This window comes from Armigeres subalbatus, chromosome 3 (genome assembly GCF_024139115.2).
Source record: "Armigeres subalbatus isolate Guangzhou_Male chromosome 3, GZ_Asu_2, whole genome shotgun sequence".
Lineage (NCBI taxonomy): Eukaryota > Metazoa > Arthropoda > Insecta > Diptera > Culicidae > Armigeres > Armigeres subalbatus.
The window spans coordinates 281,300,168-281,321,447 of record NC_085141.1 but is presented as its reverse complement, the minus strand read 5'-3'; the positions used below and the strand labels follow the sequence as shown (position 1 = coordinate 281,321,447).

At 40.0% G+C, this 21,280-nt stretch overlaps 1 protein-coding gene across 15 annotated transcripts in view; it reads left to right on the top strand.

Annotated features, from left to right (window-relative positions):
• The window catches only part of LOC134224636 (uncharacterized), a 155,019-nt gene extending 134,034 nt beyond the window's left edge, over window positions 1-20,985 (top strand). For 7 of the 15 annotated variants that reach the window (XM_062704077.1, XM_062704082.1, XM_062704087.1 and 4 more), the window contains 8 exons: window positions 9,679-9,855; window positions 10,967-11,143; window positions 17,864-18,040; window positions 18,391-18,567; window positions 18,736-18,906; window positions 18,967-19,458; window positions 19,515-19,648; window positions 19,711-20,985. In XM_062704077.1, the coding sequence (XP_062560061.1) occupies window positions 9,679-9,855; window positions 10,967-11,143; window positions 17,864-18,040; window positions 18,391-18,567; window positions 18,736-18,906; window positions 18,967-19,458; window positions 19,515-19,648; window positions 19,711-20,745 (2,540 nt within the window). In that variant the 3' untranslated portion in view covers window positions 20,746-20,985. The remainder of the gene's footprint in view (window positions 1-9,678; window positions 9,856-10,966; window positions 11,144-17,863; window positions 18,041-18,390; window positions 18,568-18,735; window positions 18,907-18,966; window positions 19,459-19,514; window positions 19,649-19,710) is intronic. The other 8 variants (XM_062704088.1, XM_062704091.1, XM_062704078.1 and 5 more) reach the window with 7 other exon arrangements.
• Window positions 20,986-21,280: the final 295 nt, after the last annotated feature.

Below are 21,280 nucleotides of genomic sequence, written 5' to 3'. Positions count from 1 at the left end.
ATCAGATGAGCACTGTGGAGCAAAATCGATTTTTTGAACCACCCTAATAACCACCTTAAGAGCCAGTTCGCGAGAAGCGCGACCCCCTTTCCAAGGGAGGTTGCAACGATGTTCTCCGATTTGGATGAAATTTTCAGGGTTTGTTCATATATGTAAGAGAAGGCATTTTGCAAATTTTCAGATTTTTTCATTGAGGGGAAGTGGGGTAAAACGGCCCTTCAAAAATTATTGTTCAAAAATCGCCAAAACCAAAAAATGCAATAACTTTGGCAATGAGTGACCGATTTTGTTTAAATTTTGCACGCTTTTTCTACTCAATTAGTACTTTATACCAAGTGGTTAATAGGGTTATAAAGTTGTTTACTTTATGAGAAAAATGACTTTTTCGATAAAAAATGGTCGTTTTTCCAAAGGGAATATTTTCCACCAACAGATCTAGGATAAAAAACTAAACCCGTAGGGCAATTAAGGAACTAAAGAGCTTTCATCTCATATATAATTCAGAAGCGCCAACTCAAGAATTTCTAAGAAAATCGAAATTTTCTGCAACACTGTTTATTCTTAAGAAAGTTTGCACAAATTTCGACCCTACTTATGTTGATGTTTTCCGATCTGGTGAAAACTGTCCAAACTTTTTTGTCTAAGTTGAAATTAAAAATCTGAATTTTCTATTAGGGGAGTGTAGGGTAAAATAGTCCTTTAAAAATAAATGTCAAAAAATACATCATTTTTTATGTGAGTTTTAGCAGAAAATACATAAGTTTAAAAAACTGTTTCTTCTTCCTTTCAATTCATCTATATTTTTCGTCTCAATAGATACGTCTATCCTTCGCTTAACTATATTAGATAGCAAACTATTTGCAGAACAATTTTCAATAGAAGTAAAATAGAACCAAAATAAGTGCCTTAAACATTAGCACGTCTTTCGCAAACTGAAACAAAAATGAACGAATTCGGCGAACGTGCTTATTGATATTTTTTTTTGAATAAGCTACAATTAATGTGGGTACCGGTAGTGATGTTGCTTTTATATCTATACGAAAAATAAACAATTACTCTTAACGACAAATGAGCAATTTCGGTAAATTGGGTAAAAGAGCCTTGTAAAAATAAAATGTCAAAAATTCATAAATTTTTATATGTGAGCTCAAGCAGAATATACATCAAACTTATTGAAACTTATTTCAGTGCGCCGACTTAAGAACAATCAATCAAATTATGAGTTTCTGCACATTGCACTGTTTGTTTGCAAGCCAGTTTGTGAGAATCGCAACTCCATTTTATCGATGTTTCAGCATCTGGCTAAAACTTACAAGGTTTATTTAAGGTTATATCTACACATATGTAGATTAAACCTAGGATAGGATGTGCCAATTAGTCATTAAAAATCGTACCGATTTTCTGTCAAAATCGTACCGGTTACTGATTGGGTGAAAATGACAATCGATTACTTCGATCGGCGGTATCACATTTTCAAAAGGGCAGTTTGTTGTTACCTTGGCCGTGTTGCTGGATAATCAAATTGATTTTTACTTGGAATTTTATGACAAAATTCAAAAGTTTGTTTTTTAATTTTTTGGGTAAAATTAATTTATGCTAGGCTGCAAATGATGTATGCATGATTCTTAAGAGTTATGCTTATTTAAAACACTCGTTGTAAAGCATTATTAACCAACTTTTTACAAATTTCACTGTAAAACTTCAACATCTCCCTGTAATTTTTTTTCTTCTGATAGTACTTAGCATCCTTTATTACGAATTATGAAACAAGAAAACATGTTTTTTTACATATACAATTCGGGGGATTTTGCATAAAAAATATTTGGAGGCACTGGCCACCACCTCGTCGAAGCAATCGACTGAGGAAACAACAAGGCAGTTGCAATTCTATTGTCACATCCTATCCTAGGATTAAACTATTTGGCAAAATATTGGGATGGGGAGAGAGGGGTAAAATAGATCTCCAAATAATGTTACGAAACAAGATAATCGTAACCACACTTCTTAGATTTGATTATTCCGACCCAACTGGCAACTAATCTAGTGATTTTGCTAGTTTGCTTCGAAATTCTTCCAAGCTTAGTATTTTTATGGTTTTTTTATCTGTCAACAATTAAATCCTTCACAATCTCTGAATCTCAAAAAATAACGTGAACTAGTTATCTAGTCATGTCATTTCTATAATATTCCGGCGGAGGTATTATAAACTTAGCGCCGTCTTAAACTTCCGTTCAAAAATATTGTTCCACCAAAATAAATGCTTTGGCTTGTTTCCATCCATTCGGAAGTGAGAACATTTGTTTTGGTACTTCAACACAGTAGTCTTTTCCTCGGTGAAAAAAGCAATAGATAGATTTCTCAAAAAGTATTGCAAGCTGTTACTACCCAAGTACTACTTCTTAGCAAACCACACCTTATGGTTGGTTGGAAATATGTTCATATAAGGTTAGTAAAGATTTCAAGACAAAAAGGCTGATATTTAAAGCATCATTTTTACAATCAACTACACAGTCTTGTTGAGGTAGTCAAGCACTTTCAGGTGGTGTAAATTAAGCCGAGAATAAAACAGTTTTGCTTGGTAATCTTTTAATTAATTGATTAAGCGATCTACAATTTATATACTTTATCTATGAGTGTAGAAACGTGAAAATATATACCCGATTAGAACTGGTATAGTCCATTCAGTCAAACATTTTGTTTAGAATGTATCTCTGCAATATTAGTTAGCAGTTTGAAGGTTAGTAATTCAAAATGTATGAATGGTACACGGTTTGACAATAAACTTGCAGAATTTGGTTTAAACTGATAATGATGGAGGATGAAAGAGAGTTATGAATACCGCACAATCGTTACAAGCTACAAAAACAAGCCTATGGTAACCTGATGCAAGTAGGTACAAAAGAAAAATATAATCTGAGAAGCAGCTCCACCAACAAGCTATGTTTAAACGCTACGAAATTGCTCATTTGCCGTTGAGAATAATTGTTTTTTTTTGGCATAGCTGTTGAAAAAAAAAATATCAACAAGCACTTTCGTCGAATCCGTTAATTTTTGTTTTAGTTTGTTTCAGTTTAAAGCACTTATTTTGGTCCTATTTTACTTCTGTTGAAAATTGTTCTGCAAATAGTTTGCTATCTAATATAGATCAGCGAAGGATATACGTATCTATTGAGACGAAAAATATAGATGAATTGAAAGGAAGAGGAAACAGTTTTTTTAAACTTATGTATTTTCTGCTAGAACTCACATAAAAAAATGATGTATTTTTTGACATTCATTTTTAAAGGACTATTTTACCCTATACTCCACTAATAGAAAATTCTGATTTTTAAATTCAACTTAGACAAAAAAGTTTGGACAGTTAATTTTGTACGAACTTTCTTTTGAATAAACAGTGTTGCAGTGAATTGCGATTTTCTTAGAAATTCTTGAGTTGGCGCTTCTACATTATATATGAGATGAAAGCTCTTTAGTTCCTTAATTGCCTTACGGGTTTAGTTTTTTATCCTAGATCTGTTGGTGAAAAATATTCCCTTTGGAAAAACGACCATTTTTTATCGAAAAAGTCATTTTTCTCCTAAAGTAAACAACTTTATAACCCTATTAACCACTTGGTATAAAGAACTAATTGAGTAGAAAAAGCGTGCAAAATTCGGTCACTCATTGCCAAAGTTATTGCATTTTTTTGGTTTTGGCGATTTTTGAACAATAATTTTTGAAGGGCCGTTTTACCCCACTTCCCCTCAATGAAAAAATCTGAAAATTTGCTAAATGTCTTCTCATACATATATGAACAAACCCTGAAAATTTCATCCAAATCGGAGAATATCGATAAAAGAGGGGGTCGCGCTTCTCGCGAACTGGCTCTTAAGTATGCTGCTTTTTTACGTAACGTAGCTTTCAAATCTACTGCAAGAGCTTGTACTCTTCACCGCGTTCCGCGCAAACTAGTGCTATTGAAAAAGGCTATTTCCTTAGGACACACGTTGTAAACAAGAACCGAAATGCTTTCCTTAACAAGCTCTCCGTCTTGGAAAGGTTTCATCCGTTTTGCCAAAATCTTACTAACAGCAAAACTGTCCCGCACTGCATTTTCTGACTGCGTATTTGCTCGAGTGAAGAGAGTTTGTTGTTTCTATAATCCACTGTACCATTAATGTGAGTCAATGAATGGAGCTTTAAATGGTTTGAGCACTTCACCTTTGAAGCTCTACCAACTTTTGTTTCCTAATGAGCCTTCTTAAATATCATATTTCATAGAATGCTTGGATTCAGATTTTATTCCTTAAATAGACGAACGCAAAATGAACTCCCCCAAAAAATTATGACGTTTGAGCGCGCATAATGAACGCAAAATGAAATTTTGTTCGAAAAGACGACCCGCTCAAATGTCAAAATCCATGGTGAGTGAATTTGATGAACTCCTGCACAGGTCTATATGGCAAAACTTTCAGAACAAATTAAGCAAACCGGCCTTCCTTTTTGAACGTGAACGTAAACTACCCGTGCCAATCTTTATTGAAAACGCGATGTTCCACATTAACCTTTTGTGTCTTGGGATCGCTCAATGCAATCATTTCAATACGTATTTGCTAATGAATAATGAATGATTAATAAACAAGAGCTTCTCGAGCCAGCTAGAAAAGCTGGTGGGCCGAATCTGAGTTTATTTTTCTTACACGTCGTGGGCCACAACGTTGGACAGCCCTGGTTTACATAAAAGTAGAAGTGTGTTGAAGCAAAAACATAACTACAGCAAACAGAAAGTTTTTCAATCGCTGAATGTGTAGCAAGTACTAAGATGAACTTTTACACTTGTTGTTATTTAACTTGTTCATTGAACGACTGAAAAACTGAAAGATTAAAAAAAACAGAAAGACTGAAAGTTGGAAAGATAGAAACACTTTGAGGCCGAAAGACTGAAAGATTTGAATACTAATAAACTAAAAAGATGAAATATCAAAAGTCTGGACTGAAAGTCTGAATGATTGAAAAACTTAAAGACTGAAAGACTGAGGGACTGAAAGGCTGAAGAATTGGAAAACTGGAAAAATGAAAGACTTAAACTCTGATAGATTGATAGACTGAAGGATTGGAATACTGAAAGATTTTGAAGACTAAAAGACTTAAACACTGAGAGATGGGAAGAAAATTTGAAGATTGGGAGAAACTAGAAGATTGAAATACATATTGCAAGACTGCAGGCTGAAAGATTGAAGGTCTGAAAGACTGGAACACTGAAAGAGTTTTCGAAAAGAATGAAAAAAGGAAAGACTGAAAAACTGACTGACTGAAAAAAAGATTAATAGACTGAATGACTAAAAGACTGAAAGGCTGAAAGACTGAAAGGCTGGAGGACTGAAAGACTGAAAGACTGGAAGATTGGAAGAGTGAGAGACTGGAAGACTGAAAAGCTGAAAATTGAAATACTGAAGACTGAAAGAATGAACTGTTGGAATGGACTATTCAAAAAGAATAAAAGAAAAAAAATAACTATAAGACTAAAAAGGCTGAAAATTTTAAGTACACTGAAAAACTGAAAGTATGAAATTTTGAATGACTGATAGATTGGAAAGCTGAAAGTAACGGAAAGATTTAAAGACTGAAAGATTAAAAAAAATATTGAAAAAGAGACTGAAAAACTGAACGACTGAAAATCTGAAAGATTGGAAAACTGAAAACCTGAAAGACTGAAGGACTGAAATTCTGAAAGTTTGGAAAACTGAGTGACTGGGAGTCTGAAGAACTTAAAGACTGCAGGTCTGAAGATTGAAATACCCCAAGATTAAAAGACTTAGAGACTGAAATACTGAAAGTATAAAGGAAAGATCAAAAGACCGAAAGACTGGAAAACTGAGAAACGGGAAAATAGAAAAGCTGAAAGACTGACACGAAAGAAGTGAAGATGTGGAGGACTTACATACTTTAAGACTGAAAAAACGGAAGACTGAATTACTGAAACGCTGAAGCAAGAAGAAACCGAAAGAAGGACTGAAGAACTTTTTCGCTAAAAATCTAACTAAATTAATTTAATATGAAGAGTCGTTAGACGCTTTCATAACTTTCTTTATGTGTAATTGTTCATCCATAACACGAATCCCCATCAAAGGAATTCTTTCTACTTGGTCCTCGCGCAAATTGTTGCTTCAATCCAAAACCCCTTTCTCTGTTCACAGCCGAACATATCGGAACGAAATCACAAATCTAGACCAACATTTGAAAAGGGCGTAACAGCTAACATTTATTCCTTCTGATTTTTCGTCTACATATATAGCTATATATGAAGACAAAGAATTAGGCGCAATAAATTTTGTCTGTTACGCCCTTTTCAAATGTTGGTCTAGAAATAGTCTACACGTTATCACCCAACTGTCAAGGACTATCCATAGTTTAACAACGTGTGTGGTTATTTAGAGTGAGAAAGGCACAATAGCGGTAAAATCAGGGACTTTCTTCTTGCCCTGGGTGACGATCTTGCCCCGTCCTACCCTATGTCAATTTGATGACCGCTAGTACTGTCGGTCAAGCAGCGCAAAAAAAAACGACTTGAGGGCACTACACTAGATAATACAACAATTTTATTTAAATTAGTGAAAAATATACTCAAAATACGACAGGATACCACCATGCCATAACGCCATCTTCCCATAGAAACTAAACTTGGATATTTATTTTTCTCAAACTGCGCATTTGCACAATATAAAATATTTCATCTAAGAAATTCGCAGGCATAACAATAAGTTAGAAAAACTTTTAGCTAATGGCTAATGGTAGCTAAAGAAAATTTATGGCAGCGATGTTGATTTGCTGCCATTCACACGCGCTGACTACTTCGATCCGCGTAGTGAATAATGACAATGTAAAGAGAGATGTTTGTCCACGCTTCGTCCTTGGACATCACCCGGAGGCCAAGATGGCGCTACGATGCCACCGACTGGGAGGCATACGTTTACCACCTTCAACGCAAATTTGAACGAAATACACCCACAACTTTTTCTGAGTTCATCAAAACCGTCCTCGATGCCGCCGTTGCCTGTATACCTCAAACTAGCACTCGGACATGACGAACGGCACTCCATTGGTGGTTGGAGTTCCCGCTGGCCATCATAACAACAATACTATGAATGCAGGTCAGTGATTCTTGAAGCAAAGAGAAAACAGTGGGAGGATTTTCTCGACTCGGTCAACCCCGGCCAATCTGCGGCTGAACTCTGGGGAAAAGGTGAACATACTTAGCGGTAATCGACGATCTTCCCCCACCCGTCTTTCACACCGGATCGTACCATCGTATATTTTGCTGGTTTAGTCTCCATCAACGACTATCCTGCTCATTTTCAGCGGACTATTGCTAGCAGATCTTCGTCTCTCTCGAACTTTCGAGTCCCTTCGGATTCACAAAATGCCGCTTTTAATTCTCCGTTTTCCGCTCCTGAGCTATCTTTCGCCCTCTCTAGGAGTAACGGAAAATTATCAGGTCCCGATGGGATTGGTTATCCCATGATCAAAAACCTCCCTCCTTGCGCCAAAATCCGGTTTCTGGAGTTGATCAATGGTCTGATCAAACCTTTCCGGACGAGTGGCGGAAAAGCCTCGTTGTACCCATCCCTAAGAACAACATTTCCTCTCTAGATGTCACAAAGTACCGGCCACTCTTATCAAGTTGGTAATCAAAGCTCAATGACCTTTCCAGAGGAAACAGGAGTTCCACAGGGATCCGTTCTAGCCGTCACATTACTCCTCGTAGCTATGAACGGGGTGCTTCGATCCCACCCGGCCAACATATATATCTGCTGATTGGCGATACGCCCGGTCGTACACGGATCAAGGCACAATCGGCAGCCTGTGCCGTCTTCCGTTGGGCCAACTCGGTGGGCTTTACTATGACGGCCAGCAAATCTGTGCGAGGACACGTCTGCAGGTGAAGACATTAGCTGTCCGGACCTAGCCTTAAGTTGGCGGACCAGCCCTTCCCAAACAACAAAAAAATGTGAAAGTTCGCGGAGTCTCCTTTGACCGGAGCCTCTCGTTCCTACCGCACTTCCGCGAAGTTAAAGTAAGTTGTCGGACCAGATGCAACCTGGTTCGGACCTGGTGTAAGCCGGGGGTAAAGATCGGGGAGACTATCATTGATATCCGCCTATTCTATGGCTTGGAACTGACCTGTATCGCCCACCGTAACTTTGTCGAAACTTTGTCACCGACTATTAATTCCTACGTTCGTGCCGCCTCAGGACTATTACCCTCAACACCAGTCGAGTCTGCTTGTACCGAGGCAGACATCTTGCCTTTTCGCCACAGTGCGCTAGCGGCCATCTGCCGAAAAGCCGCCTCTTTCGCCACAGCCACCTCCGGAGAATATAAAATCTCTCTCCTCACTGAAGGGGACCAGATTCTGTGGTACACGATTGCCAGCGTCGTTCTTCCCCCAGTGGCGCGAGTCCACTGGCATGGAGCGAGGAGCTGTAACTTCTCAACAGCCACTATAAATAGCTCCAAAGCTTCCGCCGGGGTGAAAATTCAATGGCTCTTAAAAGGCCGGTGGCCGAGCTCCTTAACAGAGATTCCCCTAACGGGCATCCCGAGGTCAATCTTGGGAGTAAGTTCCAACAACACGAGGCTTTCGGGCTTTCCTTGGTTACTTACCCCAAGGCTAAGAGTCCCCTCCAGTGACCGGGCAGCCTGGGAGCCCCAACCCGGGTTCTAAGTCCCTCGCAACATAAACCACCGATTCCAACAAGGTCTGCTGGGGGGCCTCGCACTTCCCGAATCTCATTACTGTCGCCTCACCTGCATAGCCATAAATTCTCTGGCAGCAATGCAAGAACGAATATGCTGCTTTCCATCATTTTTCAGAGCTCTAAAACTGATATACAGCGTTCAGATTTTATTTAATTTAACTTCCGACGTTCTGTATTATTGTAACTACGATCGGACATATTTGAACATTTTCGGAATATAATTTCCATTCTGAATTTGGATGACCAGATGGAATTAGAGGGCTGACCGCGACAATTGGCGAAAATCGCCCACATCAAGCTATTTCAAGTATCTCCGGAGGGCAGCGCACTAAATGTCACCTGGACCTACATTTTTTCTATCAAGGATTACCTGGATATTCCTTAGTTTCCTTTTCGTCGACCATTTTTAGACATTTACAATTTTCTATTAAAATTTTATGTGTTAGTATTAAGTTTTGAAATGTTCAAATATTAAGGATATTTGAATTAAAATCTACCAATGGAAGGTCCTACGGTTGGACCTGAGGGTGGTCATCTTGCCTCCTCCTCCTGCCAAGTGCCCCTGGCCTTGGTACTCTCGACGAGCGAAGAATTTAAAATTTAAAAATTCACATCAGTAACGAGTAGAAAAAAAAGATGAAAACTTATATGCTTTATCGGTATTTTGTGATCCGTTACTTAAAGTTGCAGTAAACTAATCATTTTTGGTTGAACAAAAAAAATCTCACATGTCGAGCATATGTTTACAGAGTACACAAAAGAAATATTCAGGGGTGACATATTTTAAAGGCCAAGATTGTATACCGAGTTGTAAGAACTGCAGGTTTGGTGGATATTAGGGCTTATACATATCAGTAAGGACTCCATTGCTTTGACTTTTGGTTCGAATATTTGATTGAAGACATGTCACAGGTCTACAGAGACAGTAAATATTTTCTAGGAATTCCAAATGATAAAGACGACGACGATGATAATGATGGCATTCCGGACTTGCTGGATGACGATGATGATAATGATGGTATCGTGGACGCCGAGGATGACGACGATGACAACGACGGTATTCCGGATAGTGAGGATAAGGATGGAAAGTCCTCAAGCAATGATCTTGATGGCGACGGTACGTAATACTACGTTCAGACTACGGAGTTATAACATTTTATGCAGATTATCAACAAGAAAAATTCCATCTAGATGATCTCATAATATGTTATGTAGTTCGAATATAGTATTCAGCTTTCAGTATTAATCGCTTGTGCATATGATAGAATTTATAGATTACATTTAAAAATCAAATATCATCACTTCACGTCCTCCCTTTCCATAAAAAATTAAGGAAAATTGAATTTGTCTGACAACCAGCAGTTATTGAATGATTTTTAGCATACGCAAAAACTGGCAAAACTGAACATGGAAAGCTGGAGAAGCTTGTTTCTTTCGAAACTGTTCCATTTCACTTATGATTTCAGTTACTGTTCCAGTGTTCCGCCATATACTGATTTCCATCAGTTGTTCAATTTTTGCGTCAGCATGATCATAAAAATGTCGTAGTTTTCATTACGTAGCCTGCAAAAATGATAATAGTTTCGCCTCCGCATCGTTGAATTTCAGTCATACTAAATATTGCAGTTTTAAAAATTAAACAAGATTTTTTTATACAATCAAATATCCCCGTTGGGTAGTTATTGTTACATTACATGCGATGTCCCCCTTAAAATGTCGCTGAGGTCATACAGACTACACCATAGTTTCCCAAAGTTATGGGTCGCGACAACCCAGCCTGTGTAAATCTTATGGAAGTGGGCCGTGACCCCCCAACTTTGGGAAGCTATAGACTACACAATAGAAATATTCTGGGGCGACATATTTATCTAATTCAAGACTGGCTACCGAAAACTGTCAGATTTCAATTGTTCATGTTCTTTCATTTCATTGAAAATTACTAAAACTCTATCCAAACTGCGAATCGCTGCAGAAATGATTATAACATTATAACATTCAAATTTCATCATGCTTTTTTTTTAATTTCTGTGTAAGAAGCACAAATTTTGTCTATAAGAATCTGGCGATTTTGTATAATGCCAAGATTGTATACCGAATTGTAAAAACTACGGGGTCGGTGGATCTCAAGACTTATAAATATCAGTAGGGACTCCGTAGCTTTGACTTTTGGTTCGAATATTTGATTGAGGACATATCGTAGATCTACATAGACAGTAAATATTTTCTAGGAATTCCAAATGATAAAGACGACGACGATGATAATGATGGCATTCCGGACGTGCTGGATGACGATGATGACAATGATGGTATCGTGGACGCCGAGGATGACGACGATGACAACGACGGTATTCCGGATAGTGAGGATAAGGATGGAAAATCCTTGAGCAATGATCTCGATGGCGACGGTATGTAATACTACGTTCAGACTACGGAGTTATAACATGTTATGCAGATTATCGACAAGAAAATTGCCATTGAGATGATCTCATAATATGCTATGTAGTTTGAATATAGTATTCAGCTTTCAGTATTATTTGCTTGTGCGTATGATAAAATCTATAGATTAGTTTTGAATATCAGATACCATTACTTCACGTCCTCCCTGTACAACAAAACTAAAGGAAAATTAAATTTATCTGACATTCAGCAGTAATCGAATGATTTTAGAATACGCAAAAACTGGCATGGCACCGAACATGGAATGTTGAAGAAGTTTATTACTTTTTCTAGTTGAGATCCATTTCATTGCTTGTGTACCGACAATTTCATTCTCACAATCTCATACGAAATTTTTGATTTTAGTTACTGTGTTACTAGTGTTCCGCCATATACTCTGCCGTCATACGCATATTTGTCCCATGTTTGCTGGGATTTCCTATATACATGGGACAGTTATGCGTATAACGGCAGTACTGATTTTCATCAATTGTACCATTTTCCCGTCAGCAGGATCATAATACACCCAGGTTTTTTTAAACGGTTTGGTTTTAGTCTTTTAAGCCCTTCAGCGTCAATGAAACAGTGAGTTAATCTCACTAAAAAATTCACAAAAAAACAAAGAAAATTCAGGTGGTATTTGAAAAGCTGTGAAAGTTCGGATTAACCAAGAAATTAATGAATTCCACCCGTTTTAAAAAAAAACCTGGGTGTACGTCACAGTTTTCACAACATGGACTGAATGAATGATAGTCGTTACGCCATCGCATCTTTGAATTTTAGTCATACTATTGCAGATCTGCCAATTTCTTTGTTCATCAGAAGTTGACAACAATTTTTTTTACAGTCGGATATTCTCAGTAGGGTAGCTTCTCTCAAATTTCTGGCATTGCATGTCAAAGTGTCGGGGTTCTGCAAAGGCAATAGAAAAAACTAGCCTTCCCTTTGCTTTTTTCATGGCACAAATCTCAATAAATAATCAATATTAGTAAAGGTAGTGTAAATTGACGGCAAAATTTTTGCTTCTGGTAACGAAATCGTCACAATCGGTTGTGCTTGGTTGGGACCAAGATAAATTGGATCAGGTGTACCAATCTGTCAAACTCACGATTCAGTCATCTTTGATTTTTGTTTGCTAACGAGTTTGTTTACGTTTTTTGAACTTTCCAGCAGGCAATGGTGAAATTATCACTTGCGGATTTGGTGGTTTATTTGAAGTGGTGTGGATGGTGGTGCCAGTAGTGGCGGTGCAAGTGGCAGTGGTGATGGCAGAAGCAATGGTCACGGCAGCGCCAGCGGTGGTTGTTGACTTTAAAGAAGTTATTGGGACTGTACTATGTATTGTAGGTGATGGTCTCGGTGGAACATTTTTTCTAATATTTAGTTTATTTGGAAGGCTCGTTTGCCGTGAAGCGTTACGGAGCCAAAATCAAGTTTTGTAATACATTTCTTGATTCTTATACATAGTATTAGTTTTAGGGAACCGAAAAACTCGCAGTTTGGTCGAGGTTACAGATTTCTGTGAATTTTTCTTCAATTAACCGAAATCTCAACAGAAGATTTGTTCGGTAATTATTTCACCAAATTTTCGGCGATTTTTCGCCCAAATTTTCGGCACCAAAAATCTGTAAAACTGATTCACCGAACAGTACTGCTGTTGGGATTTCGGTGAAATTTAACAGATATCTGCGATTTATTTTAAGTGTGTAGGGAATACAATAATATAGTAGGAAATGTTCAAAAGTTGACATTTTTCGCGATGTTCACATCTTTAACGGGACAAACAAACTTTTTCTTGGGAGACAACAACGAGAGGAAAACATACGAAAGGGATTAACGAGGGACATTGAAATCCACAACAAGAGAAAGACATTCATAATGGGGTACAAAAGACAAGGGGATAGGCAGACTATGATTACAGCCTTTCATCAGCAACTTTCAAAAATTGGTGGACGAGTTACATGTACTCGAGATCAAGACCCGACAACTTTTCCCTAATAGGCTTTGGTTGTTTTCCTCGGACTTGGAGATGTTCAGTTAGTGTAGATCTGGGGCCACGATGCTCCTCGCACGCCCACACGAAATGATGAATGCCCTGGTAATCCTCGCCGCAAACACAGAGATTACCTTCCAAGAGCCCCACTCCGAAAAGGTGTGCATTTAAGGTTTTAGTGATTGGACATTAGACGACACATTGTTCGAATGAAGTCTCGTCCCATATTCAATTTTTTTAACCATGGACGCTTCGACACCTACGGGCGAATTGAATTCAGCCAACTACCCAACTCTCCATTTGTCCATTTCTTTTGCCAGCTGTTTAAGGTTTCCTGAAGAACTAATGTAAAAAAATCATCGAAGGTGATTTTCCGATCGTAAATATCTCCTTCCATAGCGCCCACCTCAGCTAAAGAGTCCGCTTTCTCATTTCCCGGGATCGAGCAATGAGAAGGGAGTCAAGCCATGATGATTGTGTAAGACCGTTGTGATAAGGCACTCAAAGCTTTCCGCATCCCATTCAGAAGAAAGGCTGAGTGCTTAACCGGTTTCACTGACCGAACAACCTCCAAGGAACTAAAACTGTCGGTGAAGATGAAAAAGTGGTCAGGAGGTAGGCTTGCGATTTTCTCGAGTAAATAGAGTATAGCTGCTAGCTCAGCAGTATACACGGAATTAGGTTCTTTGAGCTTAAAGTAGGCGCTATGAAAAACGTTGAAAACACCGAAATCAGTGGAGTCATCCATCCTTGTCCCGTCTGTGAAACGGCTTGACAACAAATCATACGATTCAACCCATTTGTCTAGCCGGAAGAGAATCATCTTCTCCAATAGCTTCCGAAAACAGGATAGCATCGCGATTGGACGATACGAATTACAATCCGACGCGGGTTTTCCGGGCTTCTGGATGGCTATAACCTTCACTTGCCTCCAATCATCCGGAACAATGTTACACTCCAGTAACTGATTGAACAAGCTTAATAAGCGCCTCTTCACGACGTTTGGGAGGTTTTTGAGCAATTTGATTCTATCCATTCCTGGAGCGGAATTGTTACATGAAAGGAGGGCAAGCGAGAACTCAATCATCGAAAAGCGGCGATCCATCTCATCCCTAAGTATCACGTGCCTTTTGCTTCACCAGTACCGAATCTGGACACACTTTCTTTGCAAAGGCGAGTATCCACCGCGACGAGCTTTCACGATCTTCGTTTACGGACGACGTGTTGCGAATTCTTCTCTCGATGGTCCACAGAGCTTTCATTGAGGTCTCGCGCGATATACCTTCAACAAAAGTGCACCAATATTCGCGTTTCTTCACTTTGACTAGCTTCTTGAACTGGATCTCGAGCGCGATGTAGCATTTGTGAAGTACGATCGAACCGTGCTTCCGAAATTCTTTAAACGCGCCGGATTTCTCGCGACAAAGTTGTGTACACTCGACATTCCACCGCGGACTGTGTGGTTTCCTACTAATTGAAGCTCCTGGCATTAGCTGGCGTTGTGCCTGCAGAGCGGTGTTAAGGATCAACTGGGATAGGAACTCGTATTCTTCTCGCGGGGGAAGTGCTTCTATCGTCTGTACGATATCAATGATGGCCTCTGCATATTTTCTACAATCGATGTGCTTCGGTGAGGTCATATTAGAGGTCGATAGAAACAGTTTGATTACGTCCATTGGAAATCGAGACTTCGATCGGCAAATGATCACTACTATGGGGAGCTTGGACCACCTTCCAAGCAATATGCTCTAAGAAAGGTGTGGAGTAAGTCGACATTTACTTGTATTAGTAATGATAATGAGAGCTCGAACAAATGGGAAGATCTAGACGGCTATCTCTTGCTGGAGTTGCCACTCGTGTAACTTCTCCTGTATTCAAAAATGACATATTGAAGTCGTCGCAGAGGTCGTATATCATTGTTGAACGGTTATCGTCGTACAGTTCCCCCAGCTTGTGCCATGGGAGTTAAAATCTTCCAAGAGCAACAGTGGCTCGGACATAACTGAGCAGATATGCAAGAGATCTCTACGAGATATCGCGGTGTTAGAAGGAAGATATATCGAGGCGATACTGAGGTCTTTTCCTCGAATAGTCACCTGACATGCGACAGCTTCGGTGCCAGACATCTGAGCAAGATCGACTCTATAGAAGGAGTGCTGTTTTTTGATCCCTAAAAGCACGCCTCCATATCGATTTGCCCGATCGCGGCGGATTATGTTGAAATCAGGAAAATGAAGGTTTACATCTGGTGTTAGCCATGTTTCACATAAAGCAAAGGCATCGCATTGAAATTTGTTAACTAAAAATTTAAAAATATCTAATTTTAGAAGAATACTTCGACAGTTCCACTGTAGAATCGAAATCATATTACCCTTATTGACTAAGTTAGCCATCGAAGGATACAAATGACTCGAGGAGGGGCATTTTTGAAGCCAGCTGCTTCAGGAGAGGAGTCAGAATAGGAAGAACAGTTTTGACCATGTTCTTCACGGGGTCGAAAGCATCAAAGGAGTTGAGGATGAGCTCCACGATGCCAGAAAGTGTGAACATTAGAGCGCTCGGAAGTTCTTCGGATCGCTCTGTATGCTCTCTTTCTGGCTGAGAAATCGCAAAAAGTGGGGCATCTGGGATTTTAGATGTTCCCGGAAGCGGTGGAAACACTTGATCATCCCGATGTGAAACCACAAAAGTTGAACGCTTTTGAGTATTTCCACCCGCTTTGAATTTGACCATGTTGGATTGGGGCTCACTTTGAGGCCGTTTTCTAGGCTTTTTTGAGGGTTGCTGGCTCTGTTTTATTCTCTTCCCCATTTCCGACATCGGAGTCAGAGCTACCTTGATCGTCTAAAGGAAGAGACGAGTAGATGGTATAGAGAAGCGGCCTTCCTCAACATTTCGACGTAACTTCAGCGAAAACGCTGCTGAAGAGACCGCTTCTGGTGGATTCGCTGCTGTATGTACGTTGGGCAAGCTTCAAGAGCATGTGGAGGGCTTTTGTTACAATAGACACATTTCGGTGCCGTTTTGCACGCCCCCTCCACATGTTTCTCTCCTCATGATGCACAGCGAGGTTTATTGCAGCAGCACTGAGCGGTATGGCCCAGCTGCTTGCAACTAACAAAATTCATCACCTACCAGCCGAACAGGTAAACGAAGTTTGCCAATCACTACGTAGTCAGGCAGTGCGGACCCGGAAAAGGTGATGCAGAAAGAGTCAGACGGGAAATAAATCCGCTTCTCTGTCTCCTGCGACACCGAATACATTTGTTTGCAATCCAGTATCGCAACAGGAGGAGGCTAAGAAGCGTTATTGGAACGACCGAAACCTTGTTTCAAATCGTCGCATGTCACACTTCCCACCGTTAACATCCCCGCAATCTCACACACTACTGACGGTAAATAAACCTTATATTCGAGAGTGTAAAGCTCACAGGTGGCAATCTCGGTACGTTACTAACCGTGACGCGAAACTTACTGGATTCAACCATGTCAATGGTCGTAACAGACGAAAATCGCTTTTCCAGATCTCTGCTAATCGGGCGTTTGCCTTTGGGTCGCAAGAGAACAACATACGGCCCGCTTGATTCGGGAGGGTAGGTCTTGTGGCAGGGGTTTTTATTGGAAAAAACTACGTTGCTAATGTCCATTTTGTTTTTACTCGATACACCAGATTGCAGCGAAACATCTAACAGGGGATTCGAAGTTCCCCCGCCATCTTCGTCATCGTGCATTGCGGACATCATCATACGCACTAAGGAATTCTTCAATATTTTGTATAGACACATCTTCAGGTAGATCAAAGAGCTTCACCTTGACGGCTCCGTCTTCAAGACGAATACGAAGCTTGTAGGGCTAGGTCTTATTGTCTATTTCATGTTTATTATCATAATCGATTACCACTTTCTGAGCAAGATCAAGGCTACACACTTTCACAAAAATACAACTCAAGCTCCGGCTGCATTGTATGCGCAGGACATCTTCTTTCTTCAAATCAAGTTTACTAGCAATCAAAATGTGTAAATCGTCATAAAATGGTTTTTCGGCATATTCGAATAATCAGAATGGAAACGCGGAATGTGTTTTTTTCCGCCGACTTATCGTGGCGTGGCCTCTAGACGCGAAATGAGGCCCGAAAAAGAAGAAAACGAGATAGCTTGCGATTGACTTGCGTAGCTCAAAGAACTTGCGTAGCTCAAATCGAGTCGGATACCTTATAACTGAGAAAATCCAACAACCACTGTACAAATGAATTGATCTGAATCCATTTTATTTTCCATTCTGCGACCAAAAGATCACAAGTCAGTCAGATCTGCCCATGCTTTCGTTTAACAGATTTAATTGATCATAAATCGTATCGGATGTCCCTCAACCTCACAACTGAGGATTCCCTACAACCAATGTGCGTATGATTTCCATTTTCATTTTACAGACAAAATATCATAAGTAATATCATGCCACTTGGTGCCTTTTGGCAAAACCCTGAGCATATGATTTACTTACCATCAACTGTGATATCGCCTTCAGTGTCTCATACTTTACTAGACTTAACTTAATTAATAAGCTTCATTCGAATTCTATATTTGGGAATATTTCACTACACACATCATTGTCTTTAAAATCCACGTGTCTTGTTCGGTTAGAGTGGCGCATGAATCGTTGTAGAGTTAGACAGCAATCGGTTGAGCTTATTTTCTAGGAATTCCCAATGATCAAGACGACGACGACGATAACGACGGAATTCCGGACTCACAGGATGATGATGATGATAATGATGGGATCGTCGATACCGAGGATGATGATGACGATAATGACGGTATTCCCGATAGCGAGGACCTTGATGCAAAATCTCGTGGAAACGATTTTGATGGCGATGGTATGTAGGCAGAATGATTCTACGATTTGAGTCCTGTTTCTTCCCTTGTGTGCCATGGAATGTGCCATCTACAACTGTTCACTTTCATAACATAAATCTACAGGCAGTTTGCGACATCAGTTATTCTGCAGAGACAATGCACGATGTTCAACTGGTTACGAAGCCATCAGCGTTACAATTTCTTCGTCACCATGCTCATGAAATTTTACAATTCTGCTACTAACAAAAACGTGTCCTTAACAAATGCAAGTACTTTCTACTGTAATCCAAAATCTCAGCGATGTTTGCCTATCTTAACTACATTGAAACACTCGTGTATGTGATAAAATGTGTTACTACTGAAATCTTAGGTATTCCCAATGACAAAGATGATGACGACGATAATGATGGCATCCCAGACAGTGAGGATCCTGATGACGATAATGATGGAGTTCCCGATGTGAAAGATACGGACGATGACAATGACGGAATCCCGGATTACAAGGATAAGGATTCGAAATACGATATCAACGATTTAGATGGGGATGGTATGCCAGTTTCATTCGATCTGTACTAACAACCTCTGTCAAAACATATCACTAACATCCATTAGTAATGATTTTTCAAAGAAACAAAAATTGAACATTAAGTCTCAATTGGAATTGGCAAGAATTGGCAAGTAATGATTAGGGTACGACCCCTTTCCGCACGTGTAGGTATTCCCAATGAGTTAGATGATGATGATGACGGTGATGGAATTCCAGATGCAGAAGATGACGATGATGATAATGATGGCATCAAGGATGACGAGGATATCGATGACGACAACGACGGTATTCCGGATGATAAGGAAGGCCAACCAATTAATAACGATCTTGATGGAGACGGTAATTCGCTATGCACTATCGTTCAAACGAATGATTTCCTCACAATTTGATCTGCCCTAGGTATACCCAATGACGTAGATGATGACGATGACAATGACGGCATTCCAGATACAGACGATCAGGACGACGACAACGATGGAATTCCCGATGCCGAAGATGCTGATGATGATAATGATGGTATACCGGATATTCTGGACGCAAACTCACGCAATGCCAACGATTTGGACGGTGATGGTATTCCGAACGATCTAGATGACGATGATGATAATGATGGCGTCAAAGATACGGATGATAATGATGATGACAACGATGGCATTCCGGATGCAGTGGATAATGATGACGATAACGATGGAGTTCCTGATGAGAACGAAGGTTTGGTTCAATATGTCGCTCCACAGATTTGTCACGATCCTGCTGTAGATAACTCAGACGAAGACGACGAAGATGATGAGGAGCAATGCTATACTTTTGACGGCAAAACGATCAAGGTTAAGGCTTCAATTGACGAACATAACGAGCGGGATGATGTTGAGGAATGCGTCTATCCATTGGGTAACTACATGTCAAAATAAAGTTTATAGCTGACTTTAACATTGTCTTCGATTTAGATGGATTCAAATGTCACATTGACAAAGCCTGGATCAAGGACCAAGAGCAAGGATGTAAACCTGTCATAGAATGCTCTCTAAGCAAGGCCTATGCCCACAATTCCAGCCTTCTGTATGGAACAGAATGTGACGGTGTAGGTTTTCATATTACTCTTCGATCGATTGATTCTGTTATTGAAATTTTTGCTCTTCTTAGGATGAAGACAACGACGGTGACGATGACCGAGGCGACTCTACGTACTATTACTACCTATCCGTTCGTTCCTTGTTGGACTTTTTCCTGCTAGCAGCGCTCACTTTGTTCAACACAATTATCGTCGTCACTACCCGTGATGCGTCAACGGGTATCGCAGATTTCGGTCGCCAGTTGGTTTGGGGTGCAATTGGTTGGATCATATTCTTCAATGACGACTATGAGCAACCGTACTTCTGGTTCATCATCTTGAACACTATTGCTGCTGTTATTCTTCTTAGTCCACTACAGATGGATCTTTCACCTCCCGAAGAATGGTGGAAGTTCAAGACAGTTCCTCAGAAGTTCTTCTCCGGGCCAGCTTTCATCAAGTATGGCAAACAATCTTGGCTGCCCTTCCTAATCACTATTGGTTTGGGTTCACTGTGGAGTATCATTGACTCGATCGACAAATCTCACATGGTTGATATCCCGAAAGATGCTGCTACCGATGGGTCCGCCTTCAGAACCGTTTTCAGAACCCTACTTCTGGCTGGTGATCTCCTCGCGATTCCGGTGTTAGTTTTCTCCCAGCGAATCATTCAAGTTTTCGGCACATGTAAGATCCTTGTGGCAGCTTTCCTTGCTCTGGTTCTTCGCTTCATCCTACTGGCCATTTTTGACTGGGAATACTGGGATATCATCGAAGATGCCCTACTGCCGGCTACTCTTGGTTTGACATGGGTGACCTTGGTACTGCATTTCCGTGATATACTTCCCAGAAAGGTTACCGCCATTGCCCAATCATTGCCGGTGATCGCCCATTTTGGATTTGGTCGGTTCTTTGGTGCCCTGATCGGTATCGAGAATGATTACGATAACTTGGAGAATGATTACGAGGTTTTAGCTGGAGTTCTGTTCGCCATTACGATCCTCAGTATTGTGCTGTATCGCTATCGGGAGATCATATTGACACAAATCGGACAGTATATACCGGCATTGAAACCTTGTGAAAAGGAAAAGGTTTTGAAAGTTGGGAAGGGAGAAACCGATGTCTGAGGTTACATGAAACCACTAATGGATTGCTAGAATGTTATTTGGGAGATCTTCGCACGTTTTTTTTTTCTAATGCGGTCCACCGGAGTGGAAAAAAGAGTCGACATTGAAAAAAGGAGGTCGAGACAGTAGTGTTAAGCAAAGCGGTTGTGTTTGAGATTTAGATTTTATTTATAACATTTTGCTATGATAAACTCAAGACAAGTTCACTTGTGAAATAAAGACTTTGTTGATTGGCGTTGACTACTGTGTAGAAGTGCTATTTGTTTTTATTGATGACTACCAGCTGTGGGGAAATTGTTTACCTGGGGGTTGAATTGTGGAGTGTCATTGCCTCGATCCATAAACCTAGCATCTTCTTGTGCAAAAGCCTTTGGTGTGTTCGGATGTGCTAGAACAGTATTGTGCGCCGTGGTGTAAAATGACTCAATTGCATCGATAACAAAACACTGAAAAAGTTTTCAAGTAGGAAACGAAATACGTATCTGTTGATTATTATTATTATTATTCAGACTAAGGCCGATGTGGCCTGTGCGGT